Here is a 17,003-nt window from a genome sequence, read left to right as displayed (position 1 = left end):
TCCCCCACTTGCAGGTCGAATTTTTAATAGCCCCGTCTCTGCCTAGCAACAAGCCTGAAGGCAACACCTTGGTGATCTAGTAGCCACCGCATAAACAAAATTGACATGCTATGAAAAATTAAAAATTCCAGCAGTTTCTGTTGTGTTATCGTTGTGAGCACAAATACCGTGAAAAAGAGCAAAAATATTATTGTTTTACTATAAAATACAAATTGGTTTCGAAAGGAATACATACAGTGCGTTAAAATGCCTTTTCATGCGGTGGTGACTATGGAAAAACCGTTGCAGCACATTTCCCTGGCTGACTGGAATGCACGAGTGGCTCGTCTGCGAAATGTGGCCGATTCCCGTCGTGCTGACGCCTTCGCCTTGCGTCATTCCTCTCGTACGCTCCGGAATGAGACGCGCATCGAGGGTGACTGGGCGAACTATGAAACGAATGAGGCGTTGACTGATCGGTGAGTTGAGCGAATCCTTGTAGACCCTGCCACTGACTTTTGTGTGTGATAGCATTGCACAGCTGAATAGCTGGCGCGAGGTTATCTCCAAGACTTTTGAGCGTATTGAACTTGAAATTAAATCGCTGCAAGAGGAAAAAGCTTTGACGGAGCGTGAGCTGGACGCACTGACTGCGCCCATATCTGTAATAAGCGAGGTGCTCACCATGCGTGATAGCCGCATCGGCTCCGAGATGACATATGATGAGCCGGACAAGGAGATCAAGAACGAGTTGTTCGTTTTGGAGAATAATCAGCGATTGTTAGCGGACCGTTGTCAGAAGGCATGGGAGAAGTTGACACGCTTGGAGGAGGTGCGTTACAAAATTGGCATGGAGATTGAGAACAAAATAGAGGCGGTGGATCTTGACAATGTGCAACTAGCGTTAGACCGTAATTCAGCCACATTGTCCTATAAGCCGGATCCCTTGCGTAATCCCAAAAAGTAAGACCATGTATCAGATTTTGCCTTCTGGATTAACTTTGAATGTTTGCAGCTGTTGCTCCTATGAAGCCTGGCTGGGTCATGTGAAGAACATGAAACAGCTGGCCGAGAATGAGCTGGCTGATACTTCAGCTATACGTGAGGCGCTCTTCGTGTGCCGTGAGAAGGCCCGTAACATGTTGCAGGCGCAGCAGGAGCGTGCAGAGCACACCATACGTAAGCGCATCTTTGAGACTCAGCGGGCGCGTAACGAGCTGGAATGGCAGCAGCTCAAGATGAAGGAAGAAATGGAGAGTGCTGTGTGCGAGATAAAGACGCTGGAGGATGCGCTGCGTGACAAGTCGGATTCATTGAAGCTGGCTGAGACGCGTCTGGAGAATCGGGCACAGCGTAGTGGCATGGAGCTGTGCCTGGACCATGCACATGATCTGCTCTGCACGGAGGTTGAGAAGTTACGCGAAATACGTCGTTCACTCAAGGCTAAGATCGATGACGCCAAGGCCAATTTCAATTTGCTATCGGATCATGCCCAGAAGATCGATGTGGATCTAGAAAACAAGCAACACTCGTTAATGACGGACATTCGTGCCCTGGACTTGCGTCTGCGTCTTAAGGGCGGCGAGTATGGACTGAAGGTGACGAATCCAAGTGCCCAGACGGATCGCAATATTGTACTCACTCGCATGGAGCAGGAGATACCCAAGTCCTGAAACTGCTAATGATGTTTTCAATGTATTTCCATGTCTTGTCTAAATTCTTGTGCTGAAATCTGGATTTTTATTTGCTTTCTTCGCGATTTGCTTGCAGCGAAAAATTGAAACTCAACTCGCCTAGCAGCGGTCTGAACGTAGTACTCCAGTGAAGGTGGGTTTGGTTATCCGTTTGGCTGGTGAAGTGCACGCCCTGACGCACAAACATATCCCACTTGACGAATTGACCGGGCACAACGGGTTCAAGAGGTCCACTGCTGACAATTGATTTGGAGCTGTTGCTCGCCGCAAGCTGCCAGTCCACCCACAACGCAACGCCATTGCAGTTTCCTTTGCTGGAAACGGCACAGAGATAAGGGCATGGACTATTTTATATCAGCTTGTTAGGCCAACTCACGTTGTTAGCTCCAAACACCCCTGGTTATGCTGTTCTACGCCAAAGTTGGCAAAGTTGACGCTGAGTAGCTGCTGCGGCTCTGCAAGAGCACGGCAAGGGTATTCCCAGAGCGGTTGCGCCTCCACCTGAGACAGGGCCTGTTTCGCTGAACGCTGAAATGGATACATAATTTTATTTGTTAAAGAGATGACCAGTCAACTATTTTAAACTACTGCTGACCTGCACCATTTCGTCGAAGAGCGTCAGATCAAAACCCTCGCAGTTAATAATGGGCGTGCGTATCTTATGCAGATCCAGAAATTGCACGGGCAGCGCATAAATGCGAGCCGCACACGGCGAGATTTCCACAGACTCCGGCAGTTTCTGCTGTTGCTGCAGCTGCAGCAGCAATGTGCCAAAGTAAAAGTTATCCCACGGCAGAATAGCATTCAGAAAATATGGTTCGGCGAATATGTGTGTTAGAGTTTTTAGTTCCTCAGGCTCCAGCTGTTGCAGGTTCTCCAGAAATCTGACGTTCTTCAATTTATTGTGCTTGGAAACTGACTCGAGCAGGCGGCGCGAGAAACGATGGGGTTCCAGGCAACGCACACTGCCGGCACCCAAGGCAGAGCTGGCAAGTCCGAGCAGGCAGCCATCGCCCATGACCAGTACGTGTGCAGGTTTTGCCTGCTGCACTGCCTGCTCCAGGTAGGCCAGGTAGCGCTTGTTTCTAGTGCCCTGATTAAGCTGGCCGATGCGATTGCGGGTGTAGGTCATGTGCAGGTCACAGCTGCAGCTATGACGCCGCGCCGGCTGCTCGGGCTGTTCCTTGTGTGCGTCAAACCACAGCGAATACTCGTCATGGTAGCATCTTAGCCAGAATTGTTCGCCAGCCTGCTGCAGCTGCAGCGGTTTAGGTATGTAGTATATGGCCTGCATCCAATGATCTCGCCAGGGCACAATATTGGGCAGCGGCTGCTCTGCATTTTTACAATTTTTCTGCAGTTGGTGCAGCTCCGGATGGGCCCAATAGGGTGCACAGCTCAGGAGCTGCTCACCGGCATCGTCCAGCTCGATTTGCCACCAGTAGAAGACTAGCTCAACGCTGCCCGGCTTGCTTAGCTGCAGGCGTAGCACATGCTCCCGCTGTTGCTCGCGCGGCTGCTTGCGCTGAAAGTCAAACTGGAAGATCTGTGCGGGCTCAGTAAGAGTGTGAAATGAATTGGGTGGGAGCTGGGAGAGCTGCACATCGTGCAGAGCGGCCTCGCCGTTGCACTCGAGCAGTTGCGCTGGTGGACGCAGCAAAATATCGCCATCCAGATTGGGCAGAACCTTTAAACTGTTCCATTGCGCCGCCAGCGGCGATTGAGCCACCTGAGCATAGCAAGTGGCACGTGCGGGTATGCACAGGGCATCCTCGGTGAGGAGCTCCTGGTGCGCATGATTATAAATGCCAATTGCACCCTCGCCAATCAGTTCAGTGTCCAGCAGCTCGGCCACCAGCAAATTGGCTCTGTGCGGCATATCGATGCCCATTTGAATGTCCGTCGAGCGTTTGCGTATGAGCCTCACCTGTGCGGCATCATTCGAAGCTAGAATGCGTGCCGCACAGTTTGCCATCGGCATGAAGGCCTCACAGGCTGTCACGGTATCGGCGCCAGCCCGCAGCGCCATCATTGCTAATATGCCAGTGCCGGTACCAATGTCCAGCACATGGACTTGTTTACCCGCCTGGCGCATGGCTGCGATTGTCTTCCGCAATGCTGCATAGTACTTCTGGTTGCGTTCCCAGTCGTGCAGCATGTCACCAAAGCCGGCATTTGCCACCTCCTGATGGTAGTCGTAGTCATCGCCGCGCTCATGCCATGTGTTTTGGCCAGTCATCGGGTTGATTACTTGTGAAAAGCTGGCCATTAATCGTGTGTGCTGCAATGTCAAACGAAGAATTTTCTGCATCGAAATAGAATGTTTTATCTATACTATGTTTCCGTTTATACGACTATATTGTTTTAAAAATATTCACACACGGTTTTGCTGCGTACAATCCCGCCACAGGTCACATTTCCATCTAAAACAGTTTACTACAACAACAGAAAGTTAAGGTTAACATGTTCTGTTAAGTTTCGCATATATCGATATATCGATAAGTGTCGAACAATGCCAAGCTGGTTGTACGACAAGAAACCGTTCAATTTTGTATTTCAAAAATAATGTGCAATTATTCTCTGTTAAAAATAATGTCGTCTATAAATAAAATATATAATCTTCAACATTTAAAATGTGTTTTATTATAGCGATTCTTAGAGATACATTCGAAAATTGAGTAGTTTAAAATTGTTGATCAAGTCTCCGTCGAACACCCGATATAAGCTTCACACGCTGCTCTAAGTTAAGATATTTCATAGGCGTCTGCGGTTCACGGCCGTAGCTCATATCCTTGCCTATACAGTTCAAGCTTAACATCCTTGGAACGGTATAGTATTTACTGCAACAACTGACTATGGTCATAGAAGCTGGAGTATTATTGCTCAACCTAATATTGTAAGCTGGCCAGTGATCAATCAGATAGTCCAGAACAGTAAGCCCCAGAATAATCACTATAATGTAGCCTATATCGATCTGCATAAATGACAGTGGGCTTTCCATTGGATGAGAAGTGCTGACGGTTCGGATTTCCAAGAACGAATGATGTTAGTAGTCAAAGGTGTGTCCTTTTATACACATTGCAGGTAAAATAATTTATTTATCACTATTTGTGAGGTAAAGGGTGTGCCAGGTGGCTGCGATACCTGTTAAAGGGATCGACAAGTGTAAAAATGCTCATAAAATATTAATCTGTTTGTATTGGTTAAATTAACAACAAGTACTGAACATATTTGTATATAAATCCACTTATAATCAACGGGGACTTTGCTGAGCAAAGAAATAATTATGCTGATAAGCTTCAATTTTTGCTATAAAAAGCTCGCTCATAGCAGATTTTTTTCAGTTTTGAGAGATTCATTAATCAATCGTAACTACAAAAATGCTGCTCAAAATTATATGCACAATATTTGTTGTACAAGTATCAATGAATAGGTGTGAAGAGAATAATGTACATAATCTTGGGAAACTAGGCAATTTAACAATTAAATATGGAAAAACGGCGGAAATACATTTTCAAATTATAGACCCTAGCAGCAAGTTGCTGCAATCAAAGATCGAAGCATTGCAGTAAGTATTCCAGCTTAATTTTTTATGTAAAATCCAATATCAAAATAGCACATATTTTTAGACTTGAACAGTCGAAACAATTCGCTGAACTCACTGCGAAATTTGACAAGTTGCTGTTGAGCAACTTGCAGCCAGCTCAATTTCCGGGGAGTTGTGCGGAGGCTGGAGCACTGAGTCGGCGTAGTGGAGTTTATCAGATTGTCATACCAGCCTATAGTGTGCATCCGTTTTTAGTTAGTTGTGATGAGGATACACAGAATGGCGGCTGGACTGTCATTCTGCGGCGTGAGGATGGAAGTGTTAATTTCTCTCGCTATTGGAATGAATATAAGCATAGTTTTGGAAACGTCAATGGCGAGTTCTTTATAGGCTTGGATAAACTGCACGCTATGACCAAAGACCTGAACCAAGAACTGCTCATAGCCATGGAAGACTTTGCTGGCCAAAAGAAGTTTGCAAAATATGAACGATTTGCGATCGGAAGTGAGACAAATTTCTATGCTTTGAGTACATTGGGTGAATACTCTGGAGATGCTGGAGATTCTTTGAGTGGTCATCTAGGAAACAACTTTTCAGCACGCGATAAGGATAACGATCAATATGAAGGCAACTGTGCTGAAATGTATACAGGCGGCTGGTGGTACAACAAATGTCATACAAGGTTGGTATCTCCTTGATATCCAAAAACCGGCATACATATTAATATTTTATTTTTAGTAACCTAATGGGAAAATATAATGAGTCCACATATGGAAAAGGCATTAATTGGCTTCTATTTTCGGGTCATAATGCCTCATTGAAAAATGTGCAAATGATGATAAGACATATAAGATGAATCAAAAGGAGAATTGTGAGACCAGTTTTTAATATAAAATGTATATAGTAGTAAACTTAAATAAATATTATAGAATTTCTAAAAATACTATATGTATTACACAAATGTGTGTGCATTTTGAAAAGATGATAACGGCAGATTTTAAATAAACATCTGGGAATTTTGACTGGGGTATACATATTCCTTATCAGCACTGCTTTGGTAAAGCTATTGCCATATTTAAATTCATTCGCTCACCATTAAGTTTATTTAGTCTTGTGCGCTCTGTGCTGCTTTTAAATACATATTCGTGTTTATTTCGCAGAATGTTGCTGAAAATAATTTGCACAGTATATTTATTAAATATGCCGGTGCTCAAATGTGAAAACGAGAATGTGGAAAACTTCACAGTCAAATATGGCAATTTAACCGAAGTACTTTTTCAAATAAAAGATAACAAAATCCACTTGCAGCACTTACAGCTGGAAGTGTTAAGGTTAGCTTTTGTATACAGTTCGTTTTTAAAAGTTTTAAAGTCCCAAAATCACACAGAATGGAACAAATGCGTCAGGGTGCATTACTTGATGAGCTTGTTGCCAAATTGAAATCATTGGAGCCAACACAGTTTACCGGCAGCTGTGCAGAGGCGGCGGCTTTGAGTCGTCGGAGTGGCGTTTATCAGATTCTCGTACCTGGCTATAGTTTGCATCCGTTTATAGTTAGATGCGATGAGGATACACAGGGTGGAGCATGGACCACGGTCTTGAGGCGTGAGGATGGCAGCGTGGATTTCTTTCGGTTTTGGAAGGACTATAAAAATGGATTTGGCAATGCTATAGGCGAGTTTTTTATAGGGCTCGACAAACTGCATTTCATGACCAAAGTACTGGACCAAGAATTACTCATAACCATGGAGGACTTCAAGGGACAACATAGGTTTGCCAAGTATGATCGTTTTGCAATAGACAACGAAAATGAAGCCTATAAAATGAAAACATTGGGCACATACTCCGGAGATGCAACCGACTGTTTGAGAGAACATGCGGGGCAAAAGTTTTCGTCACGAGATCGTGATAACGATCAGCATATAGAAAACTGTGCTGAAAAGTTCACAGGTGGCTGGTGGTACAACAGGTGCCATGTAAGGTGAGTTGTCATCACTATATGTACAGAAAAGTGTTTGTCTTGAGTGACGGACGCTCAGCCGTAAGAGCTTGGACCACGCAAGGCTGGAATATAACAGCTAGTTAAATGTTTAAAAATATAAGCTACAACGGAACGAATATAAAATACAATTCATTATATATATATTGACTATGCATCTGCGACGCTTTATGGATCAGCGATAGTATTTAATTCTTATATATATATATGTATATATTTTACAGCAACCTGATGGGCGTATATAATGACAGCACGTTTGGAAAAGGCATCAATTGGCGGGACTTTACGAGTCACACAGCGTCATTAAAACGTGTGCAAATGATGATAAGACCGAGAAGGTATTAGGCATACTCGATCTCTTTTCAGTCTCTTTTAATATAAAAGCTATAAACAAACAATAAATTTGTGTATACAAATATAATATTTTGGCTTGGGATATTCATGACAAATTGATGGAATCGATAGCAGCACATTAGGTAATTAATCGTACGGAAGGGCAACGAAATCAAGGAAAACCATATTCAGTTTTGAGCTGTAGCCCGTGCAAGATGGATCGAAAGCGACTTCTGCAGTGGTACCACAAATACGCTCTACTCCTGGGCGTTACCTCGTGCAGGCAGATTCCCTCAGACCTGGCTAACACGGCGCTATGCGCTGTTTATGAATACTTTTGAGATTTTAACATTGCCACTGGTATTCTGGTTGGCGGCACGATACCTTCAGCTGGTCAGGTGATGGCCGAATTTTATCACATCCAGCAGCTATATACTGAACTCGGTAGCCTATGTTACCATAGTCTATACTGTAATATCGCGTGGCAGACGGGACAAATTTCTGGTGGATGTGGAGCGTATTGTGGCTAAGGTGGAGCGAAATGCTTTGATCAACGGAAATATATTGGACGCTCTCTGAGCTACATTTTTTACCTCAAATTTGGAAAAGTGCTGTACCAATGTTTGGCCGGCTGGGTGATGACCTTAATGGATGAAAGGCTTTAATAGGCATCGATATTTTCAGGTTCTGTGGATCTTAACATGTAGCTATCAGTATGTAAATTGCCACCTGAAGGAAATAATTCGATCAGCGCATGCAAGAAAGCCAACTAGCGTTCACCTGGCCGAGTTGCATAAGCTGTGGGCTCTGCACGCCTTGCTGGGACGCTGCACTCTGTGCCTGGACAGGATTTACGGATTGATGATGGTGGCAGCGCGCTTCGTCAATTACATCCTAGCGCGTTCAATTGGTATTGGGGTATGCTCTTCTACTTTGGCATTGATTCTTCATTATATCTGCTCGTTTATGGCACATTCAACTTTTGGATACGTCTGATTGACTTTTTCCTATTGGATAACATGTGTTATCTGGCGATTAAGTACCACAGCTCTCCTCATGATGCCGTGAGTGAGGGTTATTGGTTTTAGGAGGTAGCTGAAAAGACGTTATCCAATGTGTGCTATATATTAATTATTTGTGTATTGTTGCAGCTGCATGTCTATTTTATGCAAGTACTTCGAGGATAAGTTTTTCGGTTTGTGGCCTCTATAAAGCGAGCAGAAAATTCTGGTTCCAAATGCTGGGCGCCATTGTGGTCTATTCCATACTGTTGCTGCAAAATTATCTGGTAATGAGAGACAGTTATAAACTTTAGAGCAAATAATTGTTGAATGTCCTCTAACTAACATATTTATTTAAGTTTTAGCATTTGTTTTGTTAAACAAACAATAACTCACAATTCTTTTGTGGACTTGAAATACCCTTAGACTTATTGAGTTGAGATTGCTCTCCATTGCCATTTGGCTCCCTAAACACCCATTAATAGTTTTTCCGCTACAAGTGAATTGAGGAAAACGCTAAGAAAATTGCTATTGTGGAAATTTCACGCTCACGTTTTGCTTTACTGCGATATTTACAATATTTTTATTTTTATTTTTTAGCATCAGGCACTACAACAAAAACAATAAAGGGTACCGGGGCGGTGTAGGAGCCAATAATTTCCTGCTCGATAATTTCCAAATGAATGCGTTTCGCAAATAAATTTTCCTTTGACAGCAGCAAAGCGTTGAAATTTTAAAACGAAATCACGTTTTGCTGTTGCATACTTTTTGGCGTATGCACATCTGCTCAGCAAGTACGTGAGAAAAGTTATGTTATACACACAAACACAAACTTATGTACATACTATTTATACACATTTGTATATATGCTATGTTCTGTTTTGGCTGAGACACAGGTGAGCAACGGTGTGGCATAAATAAAATGAAATAAAATAAATCACAACATAATTTCCGCAACAAATTCGTTTTTACAAAGCGCCGCATGCAAATCTAATTTCTTTCGTTATCGAACGTGTCCAAATTATGTTCATGGAATTTTTAACTCTTCTTACCAGACCAACTCTTAAATTGAAAGCTTGGTTTTTTTTGTACCTTCTTTTGAGGTTAGTGTATTTTTGGAACTAGTTCTTTTTGTTTGTATGACCATTTTTTCAGACTGTTCGTAGGGGCTAGTCTCTTCTTGTTAGAGCTTATTGCGATGTTTGGCATATCTTTGGAACACGTTCCTTACAATATTCCCTAGTTCATTGAATGCTTAGTGCGTTTTGTTGGACTGTACTGTGAGGCTAGCGTAGTTTTGGAACTAGTTATGTTCTTGTACAGACTGAGGTGTTTTTCGTTTGTGTTAAGTAAGTTCTTACTTAACAGATAGAATCGGATTGAAAATCTACTAAAATCCATTTAAATTAGCATTCACATGTCAACACAATTATGTTGGATAACAAGGGCAACGATTTATGTGCACGTGAAGAGGGCTCAAGTTACACAATGCATACGCACTCGCACACATATACACACACACACACACCCACGTACCGGATGCGGTGCTTTTGGGTGGAAGGCGTAGCCCGGAGCTTGGCAATTGTCAAAATTGCCGCCATAATTCACGTGTTGCCAGCAGCAGAAACAACAACAGCAACAACAACAAAGTCAGCATCGTCATTCAATTGAAGCAAATGCTCAAAATGCAAATTACGCAATGATTTACATTTCGATTGACATATTTTAGGCGAACTGTTTGTAGGACTGCACCCTCTGGTGGATCCACCCTTTGCTTGTCGCCCCATGCATTGGCAGTAATTCAAAAATATCACCAACATCTTATCAATCCCAAAAATTGATGTCTCTGACGTGCGTTGACAGACAAATGCGTACATGTCGCATGAATATTGACTCCTATCTGAATCGGCCTAAAATTGAGCCAGCTTTTATATTAACCACGCCTTTAGAGAATTTTAAAGGCGTTGCCTATCTTTGTTATAAAAAATCTTTGTACTTTGTACAAATTTAATACCTTTGTGGCGGGTATTATAATTTTATCATGCGATGTGTAACGCAAAGATGAACGAATCACATATATAAATTCTTAATTAGTGATTCGATATATCCGTGTCCATCTTTATGTTTATATGTAAACAGTAAGGATCGGTCGACTATTCTTGCATGAAAGAACATTTTTGGTGTCCTAGATATCATGAAAAAACATATCATATGGCTATATCATATGGACTTATAGAAAACCTTCCCGTTTTTTTTCAATATATCGTAAGCAAACTCTGCGAGGATATTAAAACTTCGACGGCTCTTTCTCGTTTTTGTGCGTCCAGCGTTGGCCAGGCAGTCGTCATTAGTCAGGGTTTCTTATTGGCGGGTTCGCAGATAGCACGACATCCAGGCATCATAAAATGCTGAAAGGACATAAGCGCGTTATTATATTATGAATTTGAAAGGCGAAGTGGAGCTGGGGCGGGGCCTCTTGAATGCAGAAGCCAAGAATGCGAGCCAGCACAATGGCCGACCTGGTCGGACCTCAATGGTAACGCCGCGACATTTTGAATAGCCCACAGCTGGTGGCCAAGCCGTGACCGGGTGCGGTCATCAATGCAACGTGGAGTCAAGCGTAAGAGCATTCTGAATGGCTTGACTTGCATTTTGTCGTCCTGGACGTTGTCCTGCGCATAAATTCAAAAATAACAATATAGCAGGAGCATCGTGAATGCTGCGTATGTGAGTCCTGGACACGGACAAACTTTGGGCCGGCAATGCAATAAAAGATGACAGGCCAAAAGTTTTAATGATGCAGCAGCAGTCGTTGAACCAACTTGCCTGCTGCTTCGACGAAAACTTTTAGCTCTGAATAAGTTTATAAGACACAACAAGTTGAGTCCACTCAACTGTTCCAACTGCTTGCGGACATTTGTAGGCGCTACCAAAAAGCAGGAAAAATATTTAAGAAATTACAAATATATTTGCCATATTGCATGCTTAGTTGGACCCTGGCCAAAACACACGAGCCTTACAAAAGCAACCCATGAGTGGATGGGGCATTGCAGCAAGGATAACGCTGTATCCGGCAAGTGTTCACACAGCTGCCTTGGGTTCGTGTTTGTTCTGATGCTGTTGGCTTCCATTTGGGTTAAAAAATGTGTGTCAACTCTGTGGGGGCTGTGGGAGCAAAGTGAAAGTTCATTTTGGCCAGCAGCCGCTGCAGCAAAACTTTTATTTTTTCCGCTTTAAATATGTTTGTGGGTTGTTCATGAAAAGTTCCTTACTAAATGCACCTCAAACACACCCACTCATATACACACAGAGGCAGCTGTTTTGTTTTCAAGTGCAAAACTTGACACCAACTTATGATGGAATTCCATTCCATGGCACACCAGCAATGCCAATGCCGAAAAGAAAGCATCCAAGTAGTAAAAACTTGCGCCAGACAGCCGCAAAAATGTCTAAGACAAAAGAAAGCAAAAATAACGGCTATCCTTGGCACTTGGATTAAAGACCCTTGTAGACATGTGGCTCACGGTTGTGCAGATATGAGGATGCCTTTCAGAATATATATAAAAAATGATGTCGGCGAAGTCTGCTCATTGTTGCATTCAATTTCACAAAATCAATATTCCCTTTTTAATCAATTTCAATGGACTCAAGGTATATAAGAAAAAAGCGTCTGGCAGCAGCAGATACTTTACTCTAACATTCACTTTATTTAGCAACTTAAATTTAAGACTACGAAATGGATTTAACTAATGGTTCCTAGCGGCCATAGAAGCCACCACCACCACCTGAAGCCGATGCTGAAGCGGATGCACTGGCACTGCCGCCGCCGCCGCCGCGATATCCGCCAAAGCCACCGGGATAGCCACCGCCAAAACCACCGGGATAGCCACCGCCAAAACCACCGGGATAGCCACCGTAGCCGCCTCCAAAGCCAGGATAGCCGCCTCCAAAGCCACCATAGCCACCAAATTGTGGCAGCGCCTCCATCACGCTGAAGAGCGCGAATATCGCAACAATGAAAACAATAGCAGCTCGCATTTTATGCTGTGATCTCGAATCGTATCTACTTTGATATGTGCGTGTCCACTTCAGATATAGCCTATTTTATACTAAAAGCTAGTCTGATTGCCAGCAGAACTGGATCTGTGGACGGGATCATGAGTGTGTTCGAATTTCAAATTTCATTCTAATTAATAAATCGATGTAGGCCCCCTTTGGAAACCGGTTGAGGGTTAAAGTTTTCGCTCGGTGGCAAATTTGGGGAATCACTGTGTCTACCGCTTTGTATTTTTTGTGTATAATATATTCAACTACGTTTTGTTCGTTTTTGTTTATCACATTCATATAGGTAGTCACACGTACACAAAGACGTTTGTAAACAAATGTTAATCAACCCATCAATCGGGTTTCTATAAATTTCCAATTTCTATTTGGAGAGCTTCTTTTTTGTTTTTAATTGGCAAATCGGTTTGTTCACAGTGGCTGGCCAAAATAAAGGTCATCTTGATATTATGTGAAGTCATTGTAATTTTCATTCCTTTCTATATTTTGCAAAGGTTTTGTTTAATTATGCGTGATGATCACCTAATATGTTAGGCTAATTCAAACAGATGTCATCCGTTTATTCGAACCGTTGAATTCTTAAATATCTCTATATACTGTTGTAGGCATGAAAAACCAAAGAATGCTAGGTTACGTAATTCTAATTTAGAATGTTTGTATGACAAAATTTTTAATATGCAAAAAAAACAAAATTTGTCCATTACAAGCCCTCCCCAGGGTTGTAACGATATCTTTAGCCCAGAATGGAGTCAGATTTGCTCTGGTGACTTTCCGGAAGACCTTCAGAACGAATATAGTGGCTATATGTTAGATGATGGCGACCCTTACAGCGTGTTCCAAAGTGATAAAAAGCCACAATTTTATTTGATAGTCTTTCGCAACAAAAGTTTTGCTAAATGTTTTGCACTGGATATTCTCACTTCCCTTACATATAGATGCGTGCAATCATCTGGGGTACCGGTAATGATAAAACTCGCAAACAGTCGCATTACATGCGTGAATTATGCCTTTAAATTGGCCGATGATTTGGTCAGCGCCTGCCTCGCTTCATCTAAGTTTTTAAACGAGCTTTCTGTAATTATCTTTACTGAACAAGAAGAAGCCGTTACTGGTGGAATCATACATAGCGGCAAAAGCTCAAACTTTATTTTGAATATCTGGATAATATTGTTACTGGTGCTGATTTCTATACTTGTTATCTTTCGCTTCAAGTAGTTGTAAAAATGTGTGTACAGATACATTAACAGTTTAGTAAACCCATAGTTAACAGATACAAATACAGATTAAATGCTACAGGTAACAAATAATATTGTTCTATACGAGAACCCATATGAATGATTAGCTCGTTCTGCGAATGGTCTACGAGAATATATATTTCTTATGGGGTCTCAGATGTTTATTTCCAATATACTCTTTCTATGCATTATTAATGGGTGTAGATACGAGTAGATAAAAACTATAATGGAACAGTTATACCTGATATACAAAACTTGCACGTATACACTAATTGAATTAGAAGATATTTTTATACAAATACCATTTTGAAATGGGCCTTGAACTATATCTTATATGTTATGTACGTGATACTCTCCCAGATGACGTCTTATTTTGACAGAGCTCTCTGACCGACTGAAAACACAGTGTGGTGTATTCGTCATCAAGCACATGCCCAAGTATCTCACCGACGGTAGGAAATCTCATCACCCTTATCATAATATCTATATGGGTTGCAGTAGCTGTCAAGGAGGCTGCGGCTGCGCCTTTCATGTGACAGCACAGAGGGTGCACAGAAGTAGCTCTTGTCATGGTTTCTCCCTCTGTCAGGCCCGTGTCATATGGATATATGAGGCCTGCTTGTGCCCCTATCCAACTGTTTTGATGTGTATGAATAATTGCTTTTTAACAGACGCAAAATTATCACCCAATTATTGAGATTGTCAGCAATGAGCCGAGTAAATGTGTTTGCTTAGCGTTTAACTTACCTGCTATTTATTTGCTTTACATTGGAGCCAGATTTGGGTAGCTTATAGAACGAAGCTACAAATTATATTCCAAAAATAAACCAATATAATATTCTCGGAAATGTTCTTCTAGTTGCACTCAGAAAATTCCTCCAGTCCCACTTGAGCCAAATATGGGTACACGGGCAAGCGCCTTGTTTGTCCTGGAATTCCTTCAAGACATTTGATTTGACAGAGCTCCAACTTCCTCTTTTACTTTCTCTGTCTCTCTCTTTTTTCACATTCTCTCACTTGTGTGTGTTCCGCAAAGTTTTGCAACATGTAGCATGTCAGCAAATGTCGTGCGTCGGTTAATTTGCCATCCCTTTGCGTCTTGTCTGCAACTATTTTGCCGCATAACAAAGGAACAAAACGCATTTTTCCTTTGTGCTGCCTCTCAAACAATATTGCAATTTTGTAAATATTGTAAAAATGTTTAAAACACATACACAAGCGACACTCATCGCTCGTTATTTCTCCCTTTATCTGACTCTGACTCTTACCCTTTATGCAAATTAGTTGCAGATATCGCTTACATACCAAATGTTAATTTGCATTTTTATACCCTGAACACATTGAAACTGGGTAATAATGGGTATAAAGGTTTTGTGGAAATGTATGTTACAAGCAGAAAAAAAGCATCGCCGACCCATAAAGTATATATATAATCTGGATTTGGATAACGAGCTGAGTCTGTGAACGACCTCGATCTCGATTTCGGAAACTAAAAGAGCAAGAGACTAAACATTTAATATACACAAGATTATCATTTATATACATATACACCATATAAGACATTTTCCTTAGATAGATACCTTCCGACATTCCCTCTAAAATTGGATAATCTCACTTGCAAAGGTTGCAACTTCGGCTTTGGTATATACACACTTATTTATGCTATATCTAATCAAGAATGCTCTTACCAAACATTATGTGGGTTAAAGGGAAAAAGGTGAACAGCCGCTGCATTCAGAGCTCAGCTTGTGCTTTTGAGGGAGCTAGAATGTTTATAAAGGCATCTTTACGCTGGCCTCAGGGTATCTCCTAGTCGGCCGCTTTTGAGCAGATCCCTCTTACTTGTTATAGTCTGTCATGCTGGCTGAAAAAGGAATTTTTATTTACATTTAAACTTTTACATAGTACTTGTTAACCTTTTGTCTATTAAGCACACACACACACCGGTGTGTGTGTAGCAAAAATTCCCTGAATGTCACCTTATAGCTTTGTGTGCTTAAAAAAGTAAAAGCTGCTTCTATAATACATACTTATTTATGTATGGAGATGTGCCTAGGCTTTGCTGTATGATAAATTAGATGAGCTTTTTGGATATTTGCAGGAATTCCTTTGGGTAACTTTAACTGCGGCGCCTTTAACTCTTTTCACAATGTAAATAGTTTTTTTAAAACTCAATCTAAGTTCCATATATTGCTTAAATTTACCTGCTTGCCGTTGGTGTTTGAGCATTGTAGTTTGTATTTATTATGTCAATCTGTCTTTTTAATTGCGTTGAACACTCAGTTGGCCACAATCCTAATGTACTTGAATGGTGTCGGCACTTTGCCGATGTGTTGTGGCTTTGAAAACTTTGCATTGGCTTTCCCTTTGTTTGTTTGCCGGTTTTCTTTGACTTTAATTAAGTTTTATTATATAAATTTACACATTTGGATAACAGACACACAAACACACACAGACCAGCTTAAATCTTGTAATCATATGCATGTGCTTGTGTGCGTATGAATTTTTAATTAATTCATCTATCAAAGTAAATAATTAAATCAGTAATGTTAATTTGGCAAGCCAGTGACAGCTTAATAATTGAAAAGCTTGAAGAATTCATGATTAGTCAAATTATGCATAGATGATAATTATAAATTGGCTGTATGTTTTGTTTTGCTTGTTCCGAAAAGCATTGAAATATACATATGTATATATATATATTGAATTTGGCTTGTGAACATTTTTATATAACTAAATTATGAATGGTCCAAAAGTTGAGGTGTTTTTTCAATATATAATACAATAATAAAATACATATATATGAGTAGGAGAATAACTTGAATTTGGCATGTGAAAATTTAAAGCTTTGATACGCATTTTAATATAAGCAAATTACGATCTTTTAAGTTCTATTCTGAATACTCCATAAGCCCGGCCTTGCCCGTGGAACGTTTTGTGCTAATCCTTTTAGATATCACCTGTCCGTTAAGCACACGCACGTGGAAAATTGAAATCTTGATCCCCGCTTCCATTTAAAAATATATTTTAACTGCATCGAATAAAGAACTAAGTGCTGGAATCAACGGTTTCCGCCCATGGTAGACTTGCGGTGAGAATCTTGAAGCTGCAGAATTAACTTTCATTTATTAATCCTTTAACCCGCATTTGCCA

The 17,003-nt window shown here is 41.4% G+C and overlaps 4 protein-coding genes across 5 annotated transcripts; 3 read left to right on the top strand and 1 right to left on the bottom strand.

Moving 5' to 3' along the window:
- Nucleotides 1-136: 136 nt before the first annotated feature.
- On the top strand, nucleotides 137-1,710 carry LOC135426780 (tektin-B1). The gene is made up of 3 exons (XM_064680073.1): nucleotides 137-458; nucleotides 511-942; nucleotides 995-1,710. The coding sequence occupies exons 1-3, from the start codon at nucleotides 247-249 to the stop codon at nucleotides 1,650-1,652; spliced, it is 1,302 nt and encodes a 433-aa protein (XP_064536143.1). The 5' UTR covers nucleotides 137-246; the 3' UTR covers nucleotides 1,653-1,710.
- On the bottom strand, nucleotides 1,697-4,189 carry Art7 (arginine methyltransferase 7). 2 transcript variants are annotated; one of them, XM_064680071.1, is made up of 4 exons: nucleotides 4,056-4,189; nucleotides 2,269-3,978; nucleotides 2,050-2,201; nucleotides 1,697-1,987 (listed from the first exon to the last, which is right to left on the bottom strand). In XM_064680071.1, the coding sequence occupies exons 2-4, from the start codon at nucleotides 3,940-3,942 to the stop codon at nucleotides 1,720-1,722; spliced, it is 2,094 nt and encodes a 697-aa protein (XP_064536141.1). In that variant the 5' UTR covers nucleotides 3,943-3,978; nucleotides 4,056-4,189; the 3' UTR covers nucleotides 1,697-1,719. The 2 variants fall into 2 exon arrangements, with proteins under 2 accessions (XP_064536141.1, XP_064536139.1); XM_064680069.1 differs by lacking the exon at nucleotides 4,056-4,189 and having other exon boundaries at nucleotides 2,269-4,037.
- Nucleotides 4,190-5,035: 846 nt separating this feature from the next.
- Nucleotides 5,036-6,111, top strand: LOC135426732 (ficolin-1-like). The gene is made up of 3 exons (XM_064679996.1): nucleotides 5,036-5,241; nucleotides 5,303-5,902; nucleotides 5,959-6,111. The coding sequence occupies exons 1-3, from the start codon at nucleotides 5,054-5,056 to the stop codon at nucleotides 6,074-6,076; spliced, it is 906 nt and encodes a 301-aa protein (XP_064536066.1). The 5' UTR covers nucleotides 5,036-5,053; the 3' UTR covers nucleotides 6,077-6,111.
- Nucleotides 6,112-6,326: 215 nt separating this feature from the next.
- LOC135426684 (ficolin-1-like) lies at nucleotides 6,327-7,640 on the top strand. Its single transcript, XM_064679927.1, has 3 exons — nucleotides 6,327-6,551; nucleotides 6,608-7,201; nucleotides 7,444-7,640. The coding sequence occupies exons 1-3, from the start codon at nucleotides 6,382-6,384 to the stop codon at nucleotides 7,562-7,564; spliced, it is 885 nt and encodes a 294-aa protein (XP_064535997.1). The 5' UTR covers nucleotides 6,327-6,381; the 3' UTR covers nucleotides 7,565-7,640.
- The last annotated feature ends 9,363 nt before the right edge of the window (nucleotides 7,641-17,003 follow it).

This window comes from Drosophila montana, unplaced genomic scaffold, assembly GCF_035044405.1.
Source record: "Drosophila montana isolate Dmon_TW-CO22-7 unplaced genomic scaffold, ASM3504440v1 contig_2081_1, whole genome shotgun sequence".
In the NCBI taxonomy this organism is placed as follows: domain Eukaryota; kingdom Metazoa; phylum Arthropoda; class Insecta; order Diptera; family Drosophilidae; genus Drosophila; species Drosophila montana.
This window is presented reverse-complemented; position numbering and strand designations above follow the sequence as displayed.